This window comes from Pelobates fuscus, chromosome 7, assembly GCF_036172605.1.
Source record: "Pelobates fuscus isolate aPelFus1 chromosome 7, aPelFus1.pri, whole genome shotgun sequence".
NCBI classification, from domain to species: Eukaryota; Metazoa; Chordata; class Amphibia; order Anura; family Pelobatidae; genus Pelobates; species Pelobates fuscus.
This window is the reverse complement of record NC_086323.1, coordinates 209,626,210-209,648,521: the sequence shown is the minus strand read 5'-3', so window position 1 is coordinate 209,648,521 and position 22,312 is coordinate 209,626,210. Positions and strand designations below refer to the sequence as shown.

At 46.0% G+C, this 22,312-nt stretch overlaps 1 protein-coding gene across 3 annotated transcripts in view; it reads right to left on the bottom strand.

Annotated features, from left to right (window-relative positions):
* DDR2 (discoidin domain receptor tyrosine kinase 2) overlaps positions 1 to 22,312 on the bottom strand; it is a 288,811-nt gene that overhangs the window by 7,556 nt on the left and 258,943 nt on the right. For 2 of the 3 annotated variants that reach the window (XM_063427125.1, XM_063427127.1), the window contains 4 exons: positions 11,210 to 11,337; positions 6,386 to 6,565; positions 6,047 to 6,281; positions 5,548 to 5,697 (listed from right to left, as the gene is read on the bottom strand). In XM_063427125.1, coding sequence (XP_063283195.1) covers positions 5,548 to 5,697; positions 6,047 to 6,281; positions 6,386 to 6,565; positions 11,210 to 11,337 — 693 coding nt within the window. The remainder of the gene's footprint in view (positions 1 to 5,547; positions 5,698 to 6,046; positions 6,282 to 6,385; positions 6,566 to 11,209; positions 11,338 to 22,312) is intronic. The other variant, XM_063427126.1, reaches the window with a different exon arrangement.

Here is a 22,312-nt window from a genome sequence, read left to right as displayed (position 1 = left end):
GATATGAGGGGGTTGGGCAGGACTAGCTCCAACTCCCAACTACCTGAGCCAGCACGCCCCAGGTAAGCTACCCTCCTGTCTATGGCTAGAAAAGTGTATTTTTTGATCAGCATGTGTGTGTGTGTATGTCTGTCTGTTAGTGTGTCTTTGTGTGTGTGTGTATGTCTAGTAGTGTGCCTGTATGTCTGTCAGTGTGTCTGTGTGTGTTTCTGTCTGTCAGTGTGTCTGTGTGTGTATATATCTGTCTGTCAGTGTGTCTGTGTGTGTTTCTGTCTGTCAGTGTCTTGTGTGTTTCTGTCTGTCAGTGTCCGTGTGTGTATGTCTGTCAGTGTGCCTGTGTGTGTATATATCTGTCTGTCAGTGTGTCTGTGTGTGTTTCTGTCTGTCAGTGTCTTGTGTGTTTCTGTCTGTCAGTGTGTCTGTTTGTGTATCTGTATGTCTATCATTGTGTATGTGTGTATCTGTATGTCTGTCAGTGTGTCTGTATGTCAGTGTGTGTTTATCTGTATGTCTGTCAGTGTTTGTGTGTATCTGTATATGTGTGTCTGTCTATCTGAATGTGTATCAGTTTGTGTATATGTGTATCTGCATATGTGTCAGTGTGTGTATCTTCGTGTATGTGTATCACAGTGTGTGCGTGTGTGGCAGTGTATGTGTATATGTGCATACATCTCAACATTCAAACACCAACACTACACACAAATAGCCACCTGCATGCAAACTTCAACACTACATACAAACACACCCCTGCATTCAAATGTCAACACTACATACAAACACACGTCTGTATCAGACACCAAAATTATATATAAACACACACCTGCATTCAAAAAACAACACTACACGTAAATGCATGCTTGCATTCAAACGCAAACACTACATACAAACTCACCCCTACATTCACACAAACATACTCTATACAAACACATGCTTACAGTCAAACACACAAATACTGCTCCGTGCTAAATACAATCCTGCAAGCATGGGGAATCGGTAGAGCCCCAGCTTTCAAAGCATTGTTGAAGTTGCACGACAGATGGGGATCTATCTTTTAGCCATCCTGTGTACATACACAGACCGTCATAAAGTCTTTATGTCTCTGTATGATGATCTGTGTATGTATTCAAAAGGAATAAACGCAGGCAACACTCTAATAGTAATAATGGTATAATTATTGATAGGTGAACCACCCCAAAGAAAGTGCAACGTTTTGGCTCAGCAGAGCATTATTGCATGATTAAGGCTCTGCTGAGCTGAAACATCACACTTTCTATGGGGTGGTTCACCTATCAATAAATATTCCATCCTTACTATTGGAGTATTGCCTGCGTTTATTCCTTTTGAAGACTTTACCGGTGGATCCAGCGATGTCTGCCTGACACGGAGCATCTATCACTGTGGATGGCCGGAGCATTTACACGGTATCAGTGTGCAGGGTTCTTTGTTTGTCTGTGTATGTATGTCTCTGTATGCCTTGTCTGTATGTCTCTTTATGACTATCTGCGTATGTATGTCTCTGTATCACTGTGTATGTATTTCTCTATATGCCAATCTCTATGTTTCTTTATGTCTGTGTCTGTATTTTTGTGTTTGCCTGTGTCTGTATGAATGTATGTCTGTGTTTGTACGACAATGTACCTGTATGTGTAAATTGTATGACTGTGTTTTTTTGATTGTGTGCCTTTTATGACTGTGTGTCTGTATATCTTTGTGACCGTGTGCCTGAATAATTATGTCTGTGTGCTTGTATGGTTGTGTATTTGTGCATGTATCTATGTCTATGTCTAAATGGGAGAAAAAGGGGCTGGGGGGAAGAAAAGGGGTGACGGGGAAGTAAGAAATACATATAGAAACACACACAGACACACTGACTTTAGTGTATGAGACACTAGGGGGGTGTAAGGCACAAAGGGACCAGAGGGGTAAGAGAGTGGATATGCAACACTAATGGGGGTAAAATTCAAAAGGGGGGCTACGGGACACAGAGGTGAAGATGCATTGGGGTTTTTTTGGGTGCGGGGGAGAGGGCGTCAACATGCATATTCGCCTGTGTAGTCGAAAATCCTAGCACCGGCCCTGAGCAAGGGGGGTTGACAGCAAAAGCAAAACACACAGTTACATAGCTGAAAAGACACTTGCGTCCATCAAGTTTAGCCTTCTTCATATTTGTATTGTGCTGTTGATTCAAAAGAAGGCAAAAAAAAAAATCAGTTTGAACAACAAACTAGGAATAAAAACCTTCTTGACCCCAGAATGGCAGTCAGATTTATCCTTGGATCAAGCAGTTATTACCCTACATTGAAAGATTATATCCTTGAATATTCTGTTTTTGCAAGTATGCATCTAGTTGCTGTTTGAACATCTGTATGGACTCCCACCCCTGGGTTCGGGTGGGGGCCATAAAGATAATGAGGGGGGACCTACTGTCCTCCCCCCGGCCCCCACCCCTGGGCGGCGGGTGGGGGCCATAAAGATAATGAGGGGGGGAACTACTGTCCTCCCCCTCTCCGGCCCCCACCCCTGTGTGGCAGGTGGGGGCCCTAAAAATATAAATAAGGGGGGGACCTACTGTCCCCCCTGGCCCACACCCCTGAGCGGTGGGTGGGGGCCCTAAAAATACCAATAGGGGGGGACCTATTGTCCCCCCCGGCCCCCACCCCTGAGCGGTAGGTGGAGGCCCTAAAATTAACAATAAGGGGGACCTATTGTCCCCCCCGGCCCCCAGCCCTGAGCGGTGGGTGGGGGCCCTAAAAATAACAATAAGGGGGGACCTATTGTCCCCCCCGGCCCCCACCCCTGAGCGGTGGGTGGGGGCCCTAAAATTAACAATAAGGGGGACCTATTGTCCCCCCCCCCGGCCCCCACCCCTGAGCGGTGGGTGGGGGCCCTAAAAATAACAATAAGGGGGGGACCTATTGCCCCCCCTGTGGTGACATTCTGTCATCAAACTAAAATGGTGACCAGGGGTCATGTGACCAAGTTCATGTAGATCTTTCTTACAGATCTTTCTTACCCTTTGATAGGGTAATTGGGTAAGTCAATACCTTTACAAGTCAGGAAAGAGATAACCAACCCCCCTATCCTCATTCCTCTCTGTTCCTTCTTGGCTGTGCTGCAGAGCAGATGTGCAGACGCCATGTGCTAGCATGGTGAACCATGTTACACTCTGTTGCTTCCTTTTCTTCCTTGGTGGATGTGATGTTGGACTTGCAGCAGTGAGCCATTACTAGATGTGAAGGCCTAACCGTGGGTGAGATCAAACGTGTGGGGAAGGGGATTACTATATAGATAGATAGATTTAAAAGGGTTGTTGCTCCGTGGGTCTGGGCTGTGTGTTTGTGATACATTTATAGTATTGTGTTGTTGCCTTCTAAATAAATACCTTTTAATGTAGACGAACCTTGTGTAATATATATATTGTGGCAAGGTCAGAGAGGCTTTCTATGTGAGTAATAGATTGGAGCGATCTCTATTCCCAGCATGATGGGGTTAATTGGGGGGAGTCACCCCTTGAATGTTATCAACCAGGTGAATGTAATTAACCAGCCCTAGAGTTTTAAAAGGTCAGCCTCTGAAGACATCAGGGAGTCTAACAGCTGGGAGAGAGGAGGCAGTTAAGCCTGAGACTCTGAGAAAAAGGTACTGTGTGAAACCTGCTAAAAGTGCTGTATTTTATTTTGTTTAAAACTGGGAACCAGATTAGCTGGCCAGTTGGATAGTTAGTAATACTGCTGTTTAGTAATTCTCCAAGTTGGAGTAGGATTTATTTTCTTTTTGTTTTATTTTGTGGGAGAGCACAACCTTGTATAAATTGTGGAAAGTGACAATAAACTGCAGTACTATTTTATCCTGACTGTTGCACTTGAAGTTTATTGTGAAGAGCCTGGCCATCCTGCCACAATATATATTAATTTGGTGTTACACCACACCCCCCGGCCCCCACCCCTGAGCGGTGGGTGGGGGCCCTAAATACAAAGTGGGGGGACCCTAGTCACCCCTTCCCTCCACCCCAAAAAATTATCTCCCTACCTACCCCCCTCACCCTAAAAATAATGAAGGGGAGACCTTTAAGTAAAAACCTGTAAAAAAAATTAGATAAAAACAACTTACCATTCGATGTTTTCTTTCTTCTACAATCTTCTTTTTTCAGCCCCCAAAAAGGGGCAAATAAAAAACCATAATAACCAACGCAATTAAAAAACAAACAAAAAAAAACGAGCGCACAAAAAAATAATCCATGTTCACCCATGGAGGGCTCCGCGCAGACTGAGCTCTGCAGGGCGGGGGAAGGCTTATAAAGCCTTGCCACGCCCTGCAATTAGGCTAAGAACACTCTGATTGGCTGGTTTAAGCCTATCAGAGTGCTCTTTGTCATTTTACACAGCGTGGGAAAATTCCACAGAACTTTCCCATGCTGTGTAAAATGACACAGAGCACTGTGATTGGATTTCAAGCCATCCAATCACAGTGCTCTCTGTCATTTTACACAGCGTGGGAAAGTTCTTTGGAATTTTCCCACACTGTGTAAAATGACACAGAGCACTGTGATTGGTTGGATTTCAAGCCATCCAATCACAGTGCTCTGTGTCATTTTACACAGCGTGGGAAAGTTCTTTGGAATTTGGAATCTTAAACCCACCAATCAGAGTGTTCTTAGCCTAATTGCAGGGCGTGGCAAGGCTTTATAAGCCTTCCCCGCCCTGCAGAGCTCAGTCTGCGTGGAGCCCTCCATGGGTGAACATGGATTTTTTTTTTGTGCGCTCGTTTTTTTTTTTTTTTTTTTATTGCGTCGGTTATTATGGTTTTTTTATTTGCCCTTTTTTGGGGCTGAAAAAAGAACATTGTAGAAGAAAGAAAACATCGAATGGTAAGTTCTTTTTATCTATTTTTTTTTACAGGTTTTTAGTTAAAGGTCCCCCCCTCATTATTTTTAGGGTGAGGGGGGTAGGTAGGGAGATAATTTTTTTGGGGGGAGGGGAGGGGGTGACTAGGGCCCCCACCCTTTGTATTTAGGGCCCCCACCCACCGCTCAGGGTGGGGGCCGGGGGGACAATAGGTCCCCCCCTATTGTTATTTTTAGGGCCCACACCCACCGCTCAGGGGTGGGGGCCGGGGGGGACAATAGGTCTCCCCCTTATTGTTAATTTTAGGGTCCCCACCGCTCAGGGGTGGGGGCCGGGGGGACAGTAGGTCCCCCCCTTATTGTTATTTTTAGGGCCCCCACCCCTTTTTTAGGGCCCCCACCCCACCCCCACAGGCTGCTCACTGTTTAATAGACATGCCCCTACTCGCGGTATTGCGAGTAGGGGCACAATTTACTAATACTAAGTAATTTTTACTTAGTATTAGTAAATTAATAGGGGGCGAACGCGAACACGCTATGTTCCCTGGGAACTATTCGCCAGTGAACCGTTCGGGACATCACTAGTTATATGTCAACTTACAGGAAATACATACAGAATGATTTATTACTGTGGAATAAATATAGTATTTCTTTCTTGAAATGCGTGCTGGTTTTACACCTGACAGATACCTGATGATGCTCACCTGTTTGCCTTTATCCCTGAAAAACTCTCCTGTGTTTTCAATCACCAGTTCATCTGACATCTCACTGTACGGCTGTTCCCGGCAGAAAGTGAATGTTTCCCACAAAGTTACTGCGAAGGCCCACACATCGCTAGCCGTGGTGAATTTACCCTGCGCAAAAAGACAATCACAGCCTAGTTATTCTTGTTTACAAGTTCCGCAGCGCTAATCTTCATCTTCGAAGCATTAAATAAGAATGTTATTATAAGGAAATGTATTGATAATCGAGCACATTAACATTATTTCTAAAATAAGATGCTGTTAAATCATATTAGTTTTTATTTTATTATACATTCAGACTGGGCAACAAAATGCATCTACTAATTAAAATGCACCTTCAATATAAATAACATTGTTATTCTAATTACATTACTGATATGCCCAAATACTAGCCATGCCTTTGCCAGGTCTGACCACGTTGGTGTGTTACGAGCAATATAAAAAGGTTTTCTCGACTCACCAATAAGATGCTCTCCCAGGACATCCATCGAATGGGGAGCACAGCGCGGCCCTGGATCCGGTAATAGTCACCACTATAGAGGTTTCGACTCATGCCAAAGTCAGCGATTTTAATGGTGTAATTTCTTCCCACCAAGCAATTTCTAGTGGCGAGATCTCTGTGTACGAAGTTAAGTAATGAAAGATATCTCATCCCAGAAGCAATCTGTGCAGCCATGTGCCTAAGGTCATTGTAACTGGAGGAAGCAAACACATGATCTAATCATTAACCCTTTATTGACCGCAATTTATTGCTTTATTCTAACCCATAACTCAGCGTTATTAAATACTCGTGGCTGACCTGATCACAGCAGTGCCACCTTCTGGCTGGTGGCGTGATAGGAACTGGTTGAGGTCCCCATTCTCCATATATTCTGTAATCATGCAGAGCGGGTCCTCGGCTATACACACTGCCAGGAGTCGGATGATATTGGGATCCTTTAATCTGGACATTATTTTAATTTCTTTCAGAAAATCATTCCTGCCAAAGTAATAAAACACAAACAAACAAAAAAAAACAACCAGATGCACGAAAAGTTATAATTTTTATGTTTTTAGGGTTATTATATTTTTATCTGTATAGTTTATAAAGATTAAAATATGAAATGAGTAATAACAGCAGAGCACTGCTTGTTCCGTATTGTTACCAGGTCATCGAAATGACAAAATAACAAAGACAGTGCCATAGTGCCATCTATCGTCCATATCCTAAATTACAGTCATTTCATAGTGCTGAGCGAATAGACATGGTTCTCGCATTGTTATGTTCTTATTATACATTAATTTTAAATCAGATAAGGTTATTGTCACGACATTTTGTCAATTCCAGAATGTGTAATGTAAGTTGCATAGGAATGTGAAAGGGGGCAGATAGTTTACAACATGGATTGATCCTTTGATTGATCAAAGGCTCTGCAAGGTGTGAAATTCTACACCTGGATGTCTCCAATGTAAACTAACTGTAATATGATCGAAGAAATTAGCTCATCAATTATTAATATGTATTAATATATTAAATGATGAGTTAATTTCTTTGATATGTTAATGATCATTAACCTTCAAGAAAACCCTGAGTTCCAGTACCATATCTAAAAGAAACATTAATACTTACCCACAGAATGATAATTAATGATAATTAAGCCTCATTTTTATTATATTTAGAATGGGACAAGCACAGTCTTCTAATCAAGCCTAAACATGAGTTGCGTAACTTATGCTGTTGGGCAGGATTGTGATGTCTGCTATATTGGGTCACAAGTAAGAAGTGTGACACATCTATGGAATGGAAAAATGGTAACACATTCAAAAAGTTTCTATTTGGATTGATGTTGGTCTGAAACACAAGGGAGTGGTCATTTGTTGTCTCCACCTTTTGGACCAGGCTTGGTAATTCCTAGGGAGGGTATATATACAAGGATATGTAAATGTGTTTGTACTTGCTTGGGGCCAAAATCTGATTTTGAGTGAGTCACCATCTTCCTTGCCAGAGACCACCTGGACAGAAGTTTTACTTTGAAAACCTGAATAAGTTATTAGGACTTCTGCTTTTTTATCCTTTTGTTTTTATCTGTTGTTGGTGTAAATAATTTATTATCTATTGTTTCTATGCACTGTGACTATTTTTTGCTTATAATAAATATTCCTTTATTAATTTCTGCCTTTTTTCTGGTTAAGAATCACGTTACCTGAAGAGACTACTAAGAGATAAATGAGTGTTTTACAATTGCTTAAATATTGTGCTAACTTGTATTTGTGAGTTTCTATTATTAAAGGTACACTATAGTCACCAGAACAACTACAGCTTATTGAATTTGTTCTGTTGAGTAGACTCATTACCTTCAGGCTTTTTGCTGTAAACACTGTCTTTTCAGAGAAAATGCAGTGTTTACATTACAGCCTAGTGATAACATCACTGGCCACTCCTCAGATGGCTGTTAGAGATCCTTCCTGGGTCATGGCTGCCTAAAATGCATCCAAACATTCAGTATCTCCTCCCTCTGCATGCAGACACTGAACTTTCCTTATAGAGATTCATTGATTAAATTCATCACTATGAGGAGATGCTGATTGGCCAGGGCTGTGTTTGAATCATGCTGGCTCTGCCTCTGATCTGCCTCCTTGTCAGTCTCAGCCAATCCTATGGGGAAGCATTGTGATTGGATCAGGCCCCCACTTCTGATGATGTCAGCAAACAGTGGGCAGTTCAAAAGAAAACAGGGACGAAGCAAGCAGCTCCAGACTTGAATACAAGAAAGGTTTTACTATATTTAGGGAAGCATGGGGGGGCTAAATGGTGGGGTTAACACTATAGGGTCAGGAATACATGTTTCTGACCCTATAGTGTTCCTTTAAGTTACCTGGGGGACCAAGGCACCCCATTTATACATTTATACATTGTCTTGGTGGTGGCAGCATTAAAATATTAATATTTATATTATTACTTTAACCCTTTCACCACCACAACTACGTCATGCACATTCTTTAAGTAGGGTGCATTTGTGACAGTTTTAGAAAAAAATATATATTGAGATTTATGTTTTTCTCATGGTCCATATAACCAAATCCATTATATTAGGTCCCAAAAGACTTAAAGTAAGCCATGTGTTCAGCATTTTGTAATTACTGAGAATAAAACATTCCACGTATTACAGTCTCTGCGTAATGTGTACATCTCCTGGAAGAACTTACTCAATGGGATTGGCCACGTGTAACTTTGGGTGTGGTGAATGTGTGTCCACAGAGTGGGTGAATGTGTGTCCACAGAGTGGGTGAATGTGTGTCCACAGAGTGGGTGAATGTGTGATCACAGAGTGGGTGAATGTGTGATCACAGAGTGGGTGAATGTGTGATCACAGAGTGGGTGAATGTGTGTCCACAGAGTGGGAGAATGCCTGATCAAAGAGTGGGTGAATGTGTGTCCACAGAGTGGGAGTATGCGTGATCACACAGTAGGAGAATGCGTGATCACAGAGTGGGTGAATGTGTGTTCAGAGTGGGTGAATGTGTGATCAAAGAGTGGGACAATGCCTGATCACAGAGTGGGTGAATGTGTGTCCACAGAGTGGGAGAATTCCTGATCACAGAGTGGGAGAATGCCTGATCACAGAGTGGGAGAATACCTGATCACAGAGTGGGAGAATGCCTGATCACAGAGTGGGAGAATACCTGATCACAGAGTGGGAGAATGCCTGATCACAGAGTGGGAGAATGCCTGATCACAGAGTGGGAGAATGCCTGATCACAAAGTGGGTGAATGCGTGATCACAGAGTGGGTGAATGCGTGATCACAGAGTGGGAGAATGCCTGATCACAGAGTGGGAGAATGCCTGATCACAGAGTGGGTGAATGTGTGATCACAGAGTGGGAGAATGCCTGATCATAGGGTGGGAGAATGTGTGATCACAGAGTGGGAGAATGCCTGATCACAGAGTGGGAGAATGCCTGATCACAGAGTGGGAGAATGCCTGATCACAGAGTGGGTGAATGCGTGATCACAGAGTGGGTGAATGCGTGATCACAGAGTGGGAGAATGCCTGATCACAAAGTGGGAGAATGCCTGATCACAGAGTGGGAGAATGCCTGATCACAGAGTGGGTGAATGCGTGATCACAGAGTGGGAGAATGCCTGATCATAGGGTGGGAAAATGTGTGATCACAGAGTGGGAGAATGCCTGATCATAGGGTGGGATAATGTGTGATCACAGAGTGGTAGAATGCCTGATCACAGAGTGGGTGAATGCGTGATCACAGAGTGGGTGAATGCGTGATCACAGAGTGGGTGAATGCGTGATCACAGAGTGGGAGAATGCCTGATCATAGGGTGGGAGAATGTGTGATCACAGAGTGGTAGAATGCCTGATCACAGAGTGGGTGAATGCGTGATCACAGAGTGGGAGAATGCGTGTTCAGAGTGGGTGAATGGGAAATCCAAGATCAAGGTTATTGTAGATAACCGACTGTGGCGAAACCAACCTCGCCACTGTCCACTGGAGGAGCCTGGTTGCTCGCCTGCTCCCTTTGGACTATGGCCCTGTAGGGTAAACCGTTTATTTTCCCTGCAGAAAGGCTTATTCGTGCCTTTCTGCCAGGGTGTTCGGTAGATTCCAGCTACCGAACAAACTACCGAACGATGGACCACCTGGGAGCGGGAGTGTGCCGTCAATTGACCGCCCAGAAGCTGCGGTTAACCGCAGCTTAATTGACAAACGCTGGGTGGCCTTTGTTCATTTGCCGAACACGTGGCAACGGCCATCGGTGTTTAGTGCTAAAACTATGGAACTGAAAACGGACACTTATTTGCGCGAACACCGCTGAGCCGTCCGCCTCGGGTTCCTATTCGTGCTCTTAGGGTCGAACACCGGTTCTTTTGATACTTTGGATATGTGAATATGTTACCCCAGATAGCTAAGCTATGGAGCCCATTTGTGTAACGAAAGACTATGGGAAAGACTTTGGCTCCATGGCGATTGAACTGTATGTATGTGATCTGAGCGCTATTCTGTAATAATGTGCGCTCAGATCTAAGCTATCTGGGGATATGTAGAATGTATATGTTTTATGTACTAAATGTATCAGTAGGTAATTTTATGTCTTTTACTGTCTTTTTGTCTGCCATGTGTGTAATGGAGTTTTGCCTCTGTCCTTGGAGATAATTGGATTACTTCCCAATTATCTCCAGGCCAGATAGGAGGGGTTGTAATGCATTGTAGGATTGTTTAAAGTTGTATGTCTGTGATTGGTCCATGGCCACTATGTTTCCCAGTTTCCCATTTGGTCCCCTAGGGGAGTGTCCACCAGGTGGGAGACCTGCATAAAAGCCGGGCAGGTAGCCCCAGTAAAGGAGTTCCTGCTTAACCCTCAAAGTGAAGTGTTGTCTCATTCTTGGGGGGGAATTTGATTGTATGCCGATTGCCAGGAGTGTAAGCTGTTCATATGGCTTTTCCTGGTTGGCTGCTTCCAGTGTTCGTGTGTCTCTTGTTCGGGAGTTGGTGAATTCGTGCAGTTTGCAGTTCGGGTGATTGGTGATTGCAGTAGCTGCTTGTCTATCTCGAAAGGGATTATCGCCTAAACGGTTTTTATCCTCTTGTGAGCGAAACGGTTTGTTACACCGACTTTATAAACTGACCTGGCATTCTTATTGGCATCGGCTCTCAGCATTTTCACAGCCACTAAGGTGGACTGGCTAGCGGTAGCGTCTAGAATTAAGTCTTTGTCCAGGAATTCTTCCACTCCTTCAGCCTCACAGAGGTGCACCTGCAGAAAGAGATCACATAACTGTATATCCTTATTTTGCGACTGTGTACATTTCTTGTTACACAAAGATAATTTATGTGCAATAACAATTTTGAAAAAAGCTGGAAACATAGTTGACTTTTTCCCCATTCTTTTTTTGTTTTCAATTTGCAGGCTCCTGGTTTATAATTTTATTGACTAACCCTTAATTTCTGCAAATCTTACAGGGTATTTTCTTCCAACTTATTTCCTTTAGATCCCATATTAATCTTTTGTCTTGAGTTTCTAAGCTGCATCTACTGGAAATAATTAATATAGAAGATGCTGTTGGTTGGAAGGATCAATGACATTCCTTGTGACTTTACAGACTTATCACTATACGAATTGTGGAAAAGTAATAATGAGTAGATTGTGGGAAGGTCAAGGCAAACTGCAGTGTTTCAGTTTTGTTTCAAACTTTGACATATACAAGAACCAATCGGAAGTTGTTAGAAGTTGACCATGGAAGTCCAACTTTAAAATCTTAGGTCTCAATTCCACAAATAGGAAAATTTTCCATGTCAGATATTTTTCTGCTTGTGTAACGTGCACTTATCAACAATTCCCATTCACCAAGTTCCTACAGAAAGGGTGGAGGAAAAGAAAGAGTGCAGAGGCAGAATACAAAATTATTAAAAGGAATGGAACATATTTCATGAAGAAAGGTGTAAAAAAATGTTTAAGTTTTAAATGCATGCTATTGTGACACCAGATATGAGTGGCAATGTGCACTGGCAGCGATTGGCAGAGTACACGCTGTAGGCCTGACACCCGCTTGAAGGACACTGACTGCTATTAGATTACAGTCAAAAACTTTTTTTTTATTTTAAATACTAGCTATCGTGACACCAGATATGAGTGGCAAAGTGCACTGGCAGAAGTTGGCAGAGTACACGCTGTAGGCCTGACACCAGCTTGAAGGACACTGACTGCTATTTAATCTATAACAGTGAAAAAAGTTTTGGGGTTTTTAAATGCAATCTATTGCGACACCAGATAAGAGTGGCAATGTGCACTGGCAGAGGTTGGCAGAGTACACGCTGAAGGCCTGACACCCGCTTGAAGGACACTGACTGCTATTCAATCTATAACAGTGAAAAAAATATTTTGTTTTTAAATGCACGCTATTGTGACACCAGATATGAGTGGCAAAGTGCACTGGCAGAGGTTGGCAGAGTACACGCTGAAGACCTGACACCGGCTTGAAGGACACTGAATGCTATTAGATTACAGTGAAATACTTTTTTGTTTTTAAATGCAAGCTATTGTGACACCAGATATGAGTGGCAATGTGCACTGGCAGAGGTTGGAAGAGTACACGCTGAAGGCCTGACACCCGCTTGAAGGACACTGACTGCTATTAGATTACAGTGAAAAAAATATTTTCTCTTTAAAGGCACGCTATTGTGACACCAGATATGAGTGGCAAAGTGCACTGGTAGAGGTTGGCAGAGTACACGCTGAAGGCCTGACACCCGCTTGAAGGACACTGACTGCTATTAGATTACAGTCAGAAACATTTTTGTTTTTAAATCCAATCTATTGTGACACCAGATATGAGTGGCAATGTGCACTGGCAGAGGTTGGCAGAGTACATGCTGAAGGCCTGACACCCGCTTGAAGGACACTGACTGCTATTAGCTTACAGTGAAAAACTTTTTTTCTTTTTAAAGGCACACTATTGTGACACCAGATATGAGTGGCAAAGTGCAGTGGCAGAGGTTGGCAGAGTACACACTGAAGGCCTGACACCCGCTTGAAGGACACTGACTGCTATTAGATTACAGTCAAAAACATTTTTGTTTTTAAATCCAATCTATTGTGACACCAGATATGAGTGGCAATGTGCACTGGCAGAGGTTGGCAGAGTACATGCTGAAGGCCTGACACCCGCTTGAAGGACACTGACTGCTATTAGCTTACAGTGAAAAACTTTTTTTCTTTTTAAAGGCACACTATTGTGACACCAGATATGAGTGGCAAAGTGCAGTGGCAGAGGTTGGCAGAGTACACACTGAAGGCCTGACACCCGCTTGAAGGACACTGACTGCTATTAGATTACAGTCAAAAACATTTTTGTTTTTAAATCCAATCTATTGTGACACCAGATATGAGTGGCAATGTGCACTGGCAGAGGTTGGCAGAGTACATGCTGAAGGCCTGACACCCGCTTGAAGGACACTGACTGCTATTAGCTTACAGTGAAAAACTTTTTTTCTTTTTAAAGGCACACTATTGTGACACCAGATAAGAGTGGCAATGTGCACTGGCAGAGGTTGGCAGAGTACACGCTGAAGGCCTGACACCCGCTTGAAGGACACTGACTGCTATTCAATCTATAACAGTGAAAAAAATATTTTGTTTTTAAATGCACGCTATTGTGACACCAGATATGAGTGGCAAAGTGCACTGGCAGAGGTTGGCAGAGTACACGCTGAAGACCTGACACCGGCTTGAAGGACACTGAATGCTATTAGATTACAGTGAAATACTTTTTTGTTTTTAAATGCAAGCTATTGTGACACCAGATATGAGTGGCAATGTGCACTGGCAGAGGTTGGAAGAGTACACGCTGAAGGCCTGACACCCGCTTGAAGGACACTGACTGCTATTAGATTACAGTGAAAAAAATATTTTCTCTTTAAAGGCACGCTATTGTGACACCAGATATGAGTGGCAAAGTGCACTGGTAGAGGTTGGCAGAGTACACGCTGAAGGCCTGACACCCGCTTGAAGGACACTGACTGCTATTAGATTACAGTCAGAAACATTTTTGTTTTTAAATCCAATCTATTGTGACACCAGATATGAGTGGCAATGTGCACTGGCAGAGGTTGGCAGAGTACATGCTGAAGGCCTGACACCCGCTTGAAGGACACTGACTGCTATTAGCTTACAGTGAAAAACTTTTTTTCTTTTTAAAGGCACACTATTGTGACACCAGATATGAGTGGCAAAGTGCAGTGGCAGAGGTTGGCAGAGTACACACTGAAGGCCTGACACCCGCTTGAAGGACACTGACTGCTATTAGATTACAGTCAAAAACATTTTTGTTTTTAAATCCAATCTATTGTGACACCAGATATGAGTGGCAATGTGCACTGGCAGAGGTTGGCAGAGTACATGCTGAAGGCCTGACACCCGCTTGAAGGACACTGACTGCTATTAGCTTACAGTGAAAAACTTTTTTTCTTTTTAAAGGCACACTATTGTGACACCAGATATGAGTGGCAAAGTGCAGTGGCAGAGGTTGGCAGAGTACATGCTGTAGGCCTGACACCCGCTTGAAGGACACTGACTGCTATTAGATTACAGTGAAAAACTTTTTTCATTTTAAAGGCACGCTATTGTGACATCAGATATGAGTGGCAAAGTGCAGTGGCAGAGGTTGGCAGAGCACACGCTCAAGGCCTGACACCCGCTTGAAGGACACTGACTGCTATTAGATTACAGTAAAAAAAATATTTTCTTTTTAAAGGCACGCTATTGTGACACCAGATATGAGTGGCAAAGTGCAGTGGCAGAGGTTGGCAGAGTACACGCTGAAGGCCTGACACCCGCTTGAAGGACACTGTTAAGACCTGCAGGGGAGATGTTACTGCGGTCCCTTGTTCCTTTTCCAGCTGCTGAGTATAAGTGACCATAGCTCCAGCAGGGGGTAGAGATGAATACAGCTTTACGACAATCCTTCCCAGTAGTTAGAGTATCCTTTCCCCAAACATGAGCCAAGACTTCATGAAGGGTGTAACAGAACTAAAGCTTTATTGAAACAGGCTGGCTTTTATGGGGGTCCTCATGCAAGAGGACCTCCCAAAACAAACAAACATATTACCAATCACTGTACAGTATTTTCTTACTACACGCCCCTTCCTCTGCCTGGAAGATAGTGAGATAAGTTAAAGGTTAAATCAATTATCTCCAGGCAGAGGGCACACATTTTACCCAAACATTGGAACACCCCTTTCCCCACAAGGTATCCCCACAAAATACATATCCTCTGATAGCCCCGATCTGGGAGGCAAACATATCCAAATTTCACCCAGATCGGTTCAGGGGTTCTTAAAAAGTGTGGAAGTCTTAGTTTACCGACCACACACGAGGCTCCTGCCCAAAACAGTTCCACGAATTCAGTGTGTGGGGTCGGTCAATTGGGGAAAAGGGCGAAAACTGTCAAAAGTCCCGAAAATACCCTCCTGGCTCATAGGAGCGATTGTTCCCCTGGTCCATACGGATATAACTACCGAATGCCGCTCTTCTGGGTGTTCGGCAAGTGGGAGAACCGGCCGTCCGGTAGTTTTCAGCGGTACTTCGCACGGTCGAGTGTCCGATTTTAGTTCCAGACACTCGACGACCAAGTCCCGCTGACTCGCCTCGTGCGGACAAGATGGCCGCCGTTTTCTTTTCCTCGTGGCGTGCGGCTATACAAACAACGGCCACCCAGGGAACACTTAATTGTCGGTGCTCAGATCACAACAAGCAAGGAGGGAGGTCGTGGTTCGGTGATGCAAACTGCCGAACGGATAAGCTACTGTTGGCAGAAAAAGGGGAATTAAACACAAAACATAGAAGAAAAGGTTAGCTGAGGTCTCTTTTCTTCACATTACTCCCCCTTAGTTCCATGGGTCGACATACCCGCCTAGACCCTGCCGGGTTGGCTAGGGGATGTCCGGGTGGTAGCATTAAGAGTCCAAGTCTGTCTGACGGGAAAGTCCATCCGCATTACCGTTCTGTTTGCCCGGACGGTACTGCAGTGTAAAATTGTATGGTTGCAACGCTAAACTCCAGCGTAACAACCGGGGATTGTCTCCCGAGACTCGGTTGAGCCAAATGAGAGGGTTGTGATCAGTTAGTAGCGTAAAAGCTCGGCCGTAGAGGTAGGGTTGAAGCTTCTTTAAGGCCCATACCAACGCCAAGCATTCCTTTTCTACGGTGGCATAGCTGACCTCCCGAGGTAGTAACTTCCGACTGAGGTATGCCACCGGGTGTTCCATGCCATCTTCCCCCACCTGGCTCAGCACGGCTCCCAGCCCAAACATAGAGGCATCTGTGTGAACGAGAAATGTCTTATTAGGGTCTGGGGCCGCCAATACTGGAGCTTTGCTCAGAGCTGCTTTGAGACTTTGAAACGCTGCTGCACACTCCGGGGACCACAATACCTGCTTGGGTAGGGCTTTTTTGGTTAGATCGGTGAGGGGCTTGGCTAGAGTGCTATACTCGGGGACAAACTTGCGATAGTACCCTGCTGTGCCTAAGAAAGCTAGGACCTGAGTCTTAGTGCGGGGTTGGGGCCAATTTGCTATGGCCTCTATTTTGGCGGGCTCGGGCCTCTGTTTACCCGAACCTACCCGATGCCCCAAATACTGGACTTCTGCCATGCCCACATGGCACTTCTCGGGTTTCAGGGTAAGGCCGGCTTCCTGTAATTTGTGGAATACCAAAGCCAAGTGCCCCAGGTGAGCTTCCCATGTGCCGCTGTAGATGGCGATGTCATCCAAGTAAGCACATGCGAAGTCCTGCATTCCTTCCAGAAGTCGGTCCGCCATCCGGTGAAATGTAGCCGGGGCATTCTTCATCCCAAACGGCATAACCTTAAATTGGTATAGCCCGAATGGGGTGACGAAGGCTGACTTAGGGATGGCAGCCGGGTCTAGGGGAATTTGCCAATAGCCTTTACACAGATCTAAAGTAGTCAGGAAGTGTCCACTAGCCATGCGATCGAGCAATTCGTCGATCCGCGGCATAGGGTAGGCATCTGTGATTGTCCTGTCATTTAGTTTCCGGTAGTCAATACAGAAACGAGTGGTGCCGTCTCGCTTTGGTACTAACACTACCGGAGACGCCCAGGGACTTTGGGAAGCCTCAATAACCCCTAGTTCGAGCATTTCCTGGAGTTCCTTCCACATGCTCGTGCGTACTGCTGCTGGTATACGATAGGGCTGTTGTCTCAAGGGGTTTTCCCCCTGGGTCTCTACCCGGTGTACTGCGGCGGACGTGTATCCGGGTAGAGAGGAGAATAGCCCACCGTATTCCTGGAGCAGGTGCTTAGCGTCTGCCTGCTGGGGGGGGTCTAGCTTGTCTCCTAACCCCACTTGTTCTACCGTCCCGGGGTTAGCCGCTAGTAGGTCTGGTAAGGGGAGTCCCTCACTGTCGTCTGTAGATGGGGCGCATATGGCAGCCACATCTTCCGAGCGTCCGTGATAGGGCTTCAACATGTTGACATGAAAGGCCCGTCTTACTCTTTCATCCGAACATTTGGCCACGATATACGTGGTGTCACTAATCTTCTCGACTATTTTAAATAGCCCCTGCCAGGCTGCCTGGAGCTTGTTCTTTTTGGATGGTCTGAGGGCTAACACCCTTTGCCCTATGTCCAGGTTCCTATCTCTTGCCCCGTGGTCATACCATTGTTTCTGGCGTTTCTAGGCCGCCCGCAAGTTCTCCCGAACGGACTCGGTGAGAGCTTGCAGGCGATCCCGAAACTCCAGCACGTATGGCAGGACTGGGACTCCCTCCTCTCCTGTGCTGCCCTCCCAGTGCTCTCGTATGAGGTTCAGGGGTCCCCGAACTTTTCTCCCGTAGAGGAGTTCGAAGGGGGAGAACCCAGTGGACGCCTGAGGCACTTCCCGGTAGGCAAACAGGAGGTGAGGTAGAAACTTCTCCCATTGACCGTAGGACTCTGTGAACGCCGTGAGCATTTGCTTAAGTGTGCCGTTAAATCGTTCACAGAGACCATTGGTCTGTGGGTGATAGGGGGAGCTGAATAAAGGTTTAACCCCGCAGCTCTGCCACAACTGTTGCGTTACAGTTGCCGTGAACTGGGTCCCTTGGTCGGAAAGTATTTCCCGGGGGAAACCTACTCGGGAAAAGATCTTAACTAGGGCCTCTGCCACCGTCTCCGCCTCAATGTTGGAGAGCGCCACCGCCTCAGGGTATCTGGTGGCATTGTCCACCACCGTGAGTATGTAGCGCTTTCCGGAGGAGCTGGGTTTGTTGAGAGGCCCCACCAGGTCTACTGCTACCCGGTAGAATGGCTCGTCAATTATAGGTAGGGGTCTTAATTTGGCCCTAGGGTGATCCCCCCTTTTCCCTACTCGTTGACAGGTATCACAGGTTCTACAGTAAGACTGCACATCAGTGGATATTCCTGGCCAGAAGAACGTCTGGGTAAGGCGGTCCTTAGTTTTCTTGATACCCAGATGTCCGGCTAGCGGGATATCATGGCTGAGCCTTAGAAGCTCCGCCCTGTATTTCCGGGGTACTACCAGCTGCCTTTTTATCACTTGTGCTGCCCCCCTCCCCACTCCCCCGGTAACCCTATACAGCAACCCCTTATCCCATTGGAATCCCTCGTGGTTATTCCCTTCTCTGGGTGTCCCTACTGCCTTCCTGTAACCGGCTAAGGTGGGGTCTGTTTGTTGGGTTTGGCCAAAATCTTGGGGGGTACCCCAGAAGGGGATAGGGTTAGGGGCGACTACTGGGTTTTCAGTTCCTACCTGTGGTTCCTCGGAGTGTGTTGGTCCAGCTCGGCGGGCTTGCGCCCTAGTGGTCACTGCGCAGGCTCCGGCAGGTTCGGATTGTATCAGCTTTGAAGTTAGGCACCCTAAATCATTCCCCAACAAAACGTCGGCTGGTAGTCCTGCCATAATGCCTACTTCCATCGGCCTGTCACCATGGCCCCAATTCAGCTGTACCCGAGCAGTGGGTATCTTGTGGATGGCACCCCCGGCCACCCGTACTGCTACAGTCTTGTTGGTGCGAGCCTTGGCAGCTACGGTATGCGGCTGTACCAGTGTAAGGGTGGCGCCCGTGTCTCGGAGCCCCTCTGCTTCTTGACCGTCTACGGTGACCAACTGTCGGTGGTGGACTCGATTGTCTATTTCAGCTTGGGCTAGGTCTACCTCATGTAGGACAGCCCACTGTTCGGAGTCGGGTGCTGGCTCGCCCACCTGGGTGTGCTGATAGTGGTGAGCAGCCGCCCTCGGGGTTTGTGGGGGCCATTCCCAGCTGGTTCGGCTCCGCTGAGGACAATGGATCTTGAAGTGCCCGGGCTGATTGCACTGGTGACATACCGGTGGAGGTTTCCGGACAAAACCAGGTTGGGGTGTGGGTGGTCTGGGGTTGGTCACAGGTCCTGGTGGTGGAGCACTGGACCTTACCAGAGGACGGTTCCCACTAGCTTCCCCCTTTCGGCCTTCATGATGCTCGTCCGCCAGCTTGGCTGCGGCTTCGATGGTAGCCGGCTTTCGGTCTCTGACCCAATCCCTGGTGTCTGTCGGGGTGTGCTCAAAAAAGTGTTCAAGTAAGAAGAGCTGTAGTACCTCTTCCAATGTGGTGGCTAGGCATCCTTGTATCCAGTTTTGGGCCGCTCGATACAGCCTAAAAGCCCACTCAGTGTAGGAGTCTCGGCCACCTTTCCGTAAGGCCCGAAATTTCTTTCTGTAAGTCTCTGGGGTCACAGCATATCTAGCTAGCAGAATTTCCTTTACCTTGGCATAGTCATGTATGGCTGTGTCAGGAACTGCTCTGTAGGCCTCGGCTGCACGGCCCGTGAGCTTGCTGCTTAAGATCGATGCCCATTGCTCTGATTCCAGACCCTCCAAAGCGCATTGACGTTCGAAATCCTGCAGATATGAGTCAATCTCTGTTTCTCCGTCCGCAAAGCTTTTAAATGCAGCATAGTTAATTTTCTTTCGCTGTCCTCCATTTATAGATCCTGTTAGTGATGCATTGTCTGCTTGGTTCAAGCTGGCCTGTAGGGCACTGCGTTCTGCATTCACTTGTGCCAGGATTTGCGTTATCGCCTCCGGTGGTGGGTTCGGCCCATATAAATTTAGCCTCCACATCACCTTCCGCTGGAACTCCGCTTCCTCTCGGCTGACGTCCGTCACGCTGCTGGTTTGGTCGCCCTCCATTAGTTCGGCTATGAGGGTAGCTTTTCTCTTGTTGCTTGCCACCTGGCCTCGGGCTTCCAGTAGATCTTGTAGCGTCGTCTTTTTTAGTTTCTCGTACTGCTGGGCCATTCATCAGTTGTCTTTCTACGTTCCATTCAATCCCGTCGCTTGCCACCAGTTGTTAAGACCTGCAGGGGAGATGTTACTGCGGTCCCTTGTTCCTTTTCCAGCTGCTGAGTATAAGTGACCATAGCTCCAGCAGGGGGTAGAGATGAATACAGCTTTACGACAATCCTTCCCAGTAGTTAGAGTATCCTTTCCCCAAACATGAGCCAAGACTTCATGAAGGGTGTAACAGAACTAAAGCTTTATTGAAACAGGCTGGCTTTTATGGGGGTCCTCATGCAAGAGGACCTCCCAAAACAAACAAACATATTACCAATCACTGTACAGTATTTTCTTACTACACGCCCCTTCCTCTGCCTGGAAGATAGTGAGATAAGTTAAAGGTTAAATCAATTATCTCCAGGCAGAGGGCACACATTTTACCCAAACATTGGAACACCCCTTTCCCCACAAGGTATCCCCACAAAATACATATCCCCTGATAGCCCCGATCTGGGAGGCAAACATATCCAAATTTCACCCAGATCGGTTCAGGGGTTCTTAAAAAGTGTGGAAGTCTTAGTTTACCGACCACACACGAGGCTCCTGCCCAAAACAGTTCCACGAATTCAGTGTGTGGGGTCGGTCAATTGGGGAAAAGGGCGAAAACTGTCAAAAGTCCCGAAAATACCCTCCTGGCTCATAGGAGCGATTGTTCCCCTGGTCCATACGGATATAACTACCGAATGCCGCTCTTCTGGGTGTTCGGCAAGTGGGAGAACCGGCCGTCCGGTAGTTTTCAGCGGTACTTCGCACGGTCGAGTGTCCGATTTTAGTTCCAGACACTCGACGACCAAGTCCCGCTGACTCGCCTCGTGCGGACAAGATGGCCGCCGTTTTCTTTTCCTCGTGGCGTGCGGCTATACAAACAACGGCCACCCAGGGAACACTTAATTGTCGGTGCTCAGATCACAACAAGCAAGGAGGGAGGTCGTGGTTCGGTGATGCAAACTGCCGAACGGATAAGCTACTGTTGGCAGAAAAAGGGGAATTAAACACAAAACATAGAAGAAAAGGTTAGCTGAGGTCTCTTTTCTTCACAGACACTGACTGCTATTAGATTACAGTCAAAAACTTTTTTTCTTTTTAAAGGCATGCTATTGTGACACCAGATATGAGTGGCAAAGTGCAGTGGCAGAGGTTGGCAGAGTACACGCTGAAGACCTGACACCCACTTGAAGGACACTGAATGCTATTAGATTACAGTGAAATACTTTTTTGTTTTTAAATGCAAGCTATTGTGACACCAGATATGAGTGGCAAAGTGCACTGGTAGAGGTTGGCTGAGTACACGCTGAAGGCCTGACACCCGCTTGAAGGACACTGACTGCTATTAGATTACAGTCAAAAACTTTTTTCATTTTAAAGGCACTCTATTGTGGCATCAGATATGAGTGGCAAAGTGCAGTGGCAGAGGTTGGCAGAGTACACGATCAAGGCCTGACACCCGCTTGAAGGACACTGACTGCTATTAGATTACAGTAAAAAAAAAAAATTTCTTTTTAAAGGCACGCTATTGTGACACCAGATTTGAGTGGCAAAGTGCAGTGGCAGAGGTTGGCAGAGTACACGCTGAAGGCCTGACATCCAGACGCTTGCAGACAACTAACTGCTATTCAATCTATTACAGTGAAAGAAAGATTTTGTCTTTAAATGCACGCTATTGTGACACCAGATATGAGTGGTGGCACTGGGCAAGTGGGCACAGTATCCACTGTGAGCCTGACACAGAAGCTGGCAGGCAGGCAGGCAACTGCAATTAGATTACACAGAAAAAAAAGCAGACTGATTTTCTAGCCCTATAAAGGGCTTTTTGGGGTGCTGTCCTTACAGCAGAGATCAGATGAGTCCTTCAGAACTGTAGTGGACACTGAATACCCTAGCCTAGCTATCCATTTCCC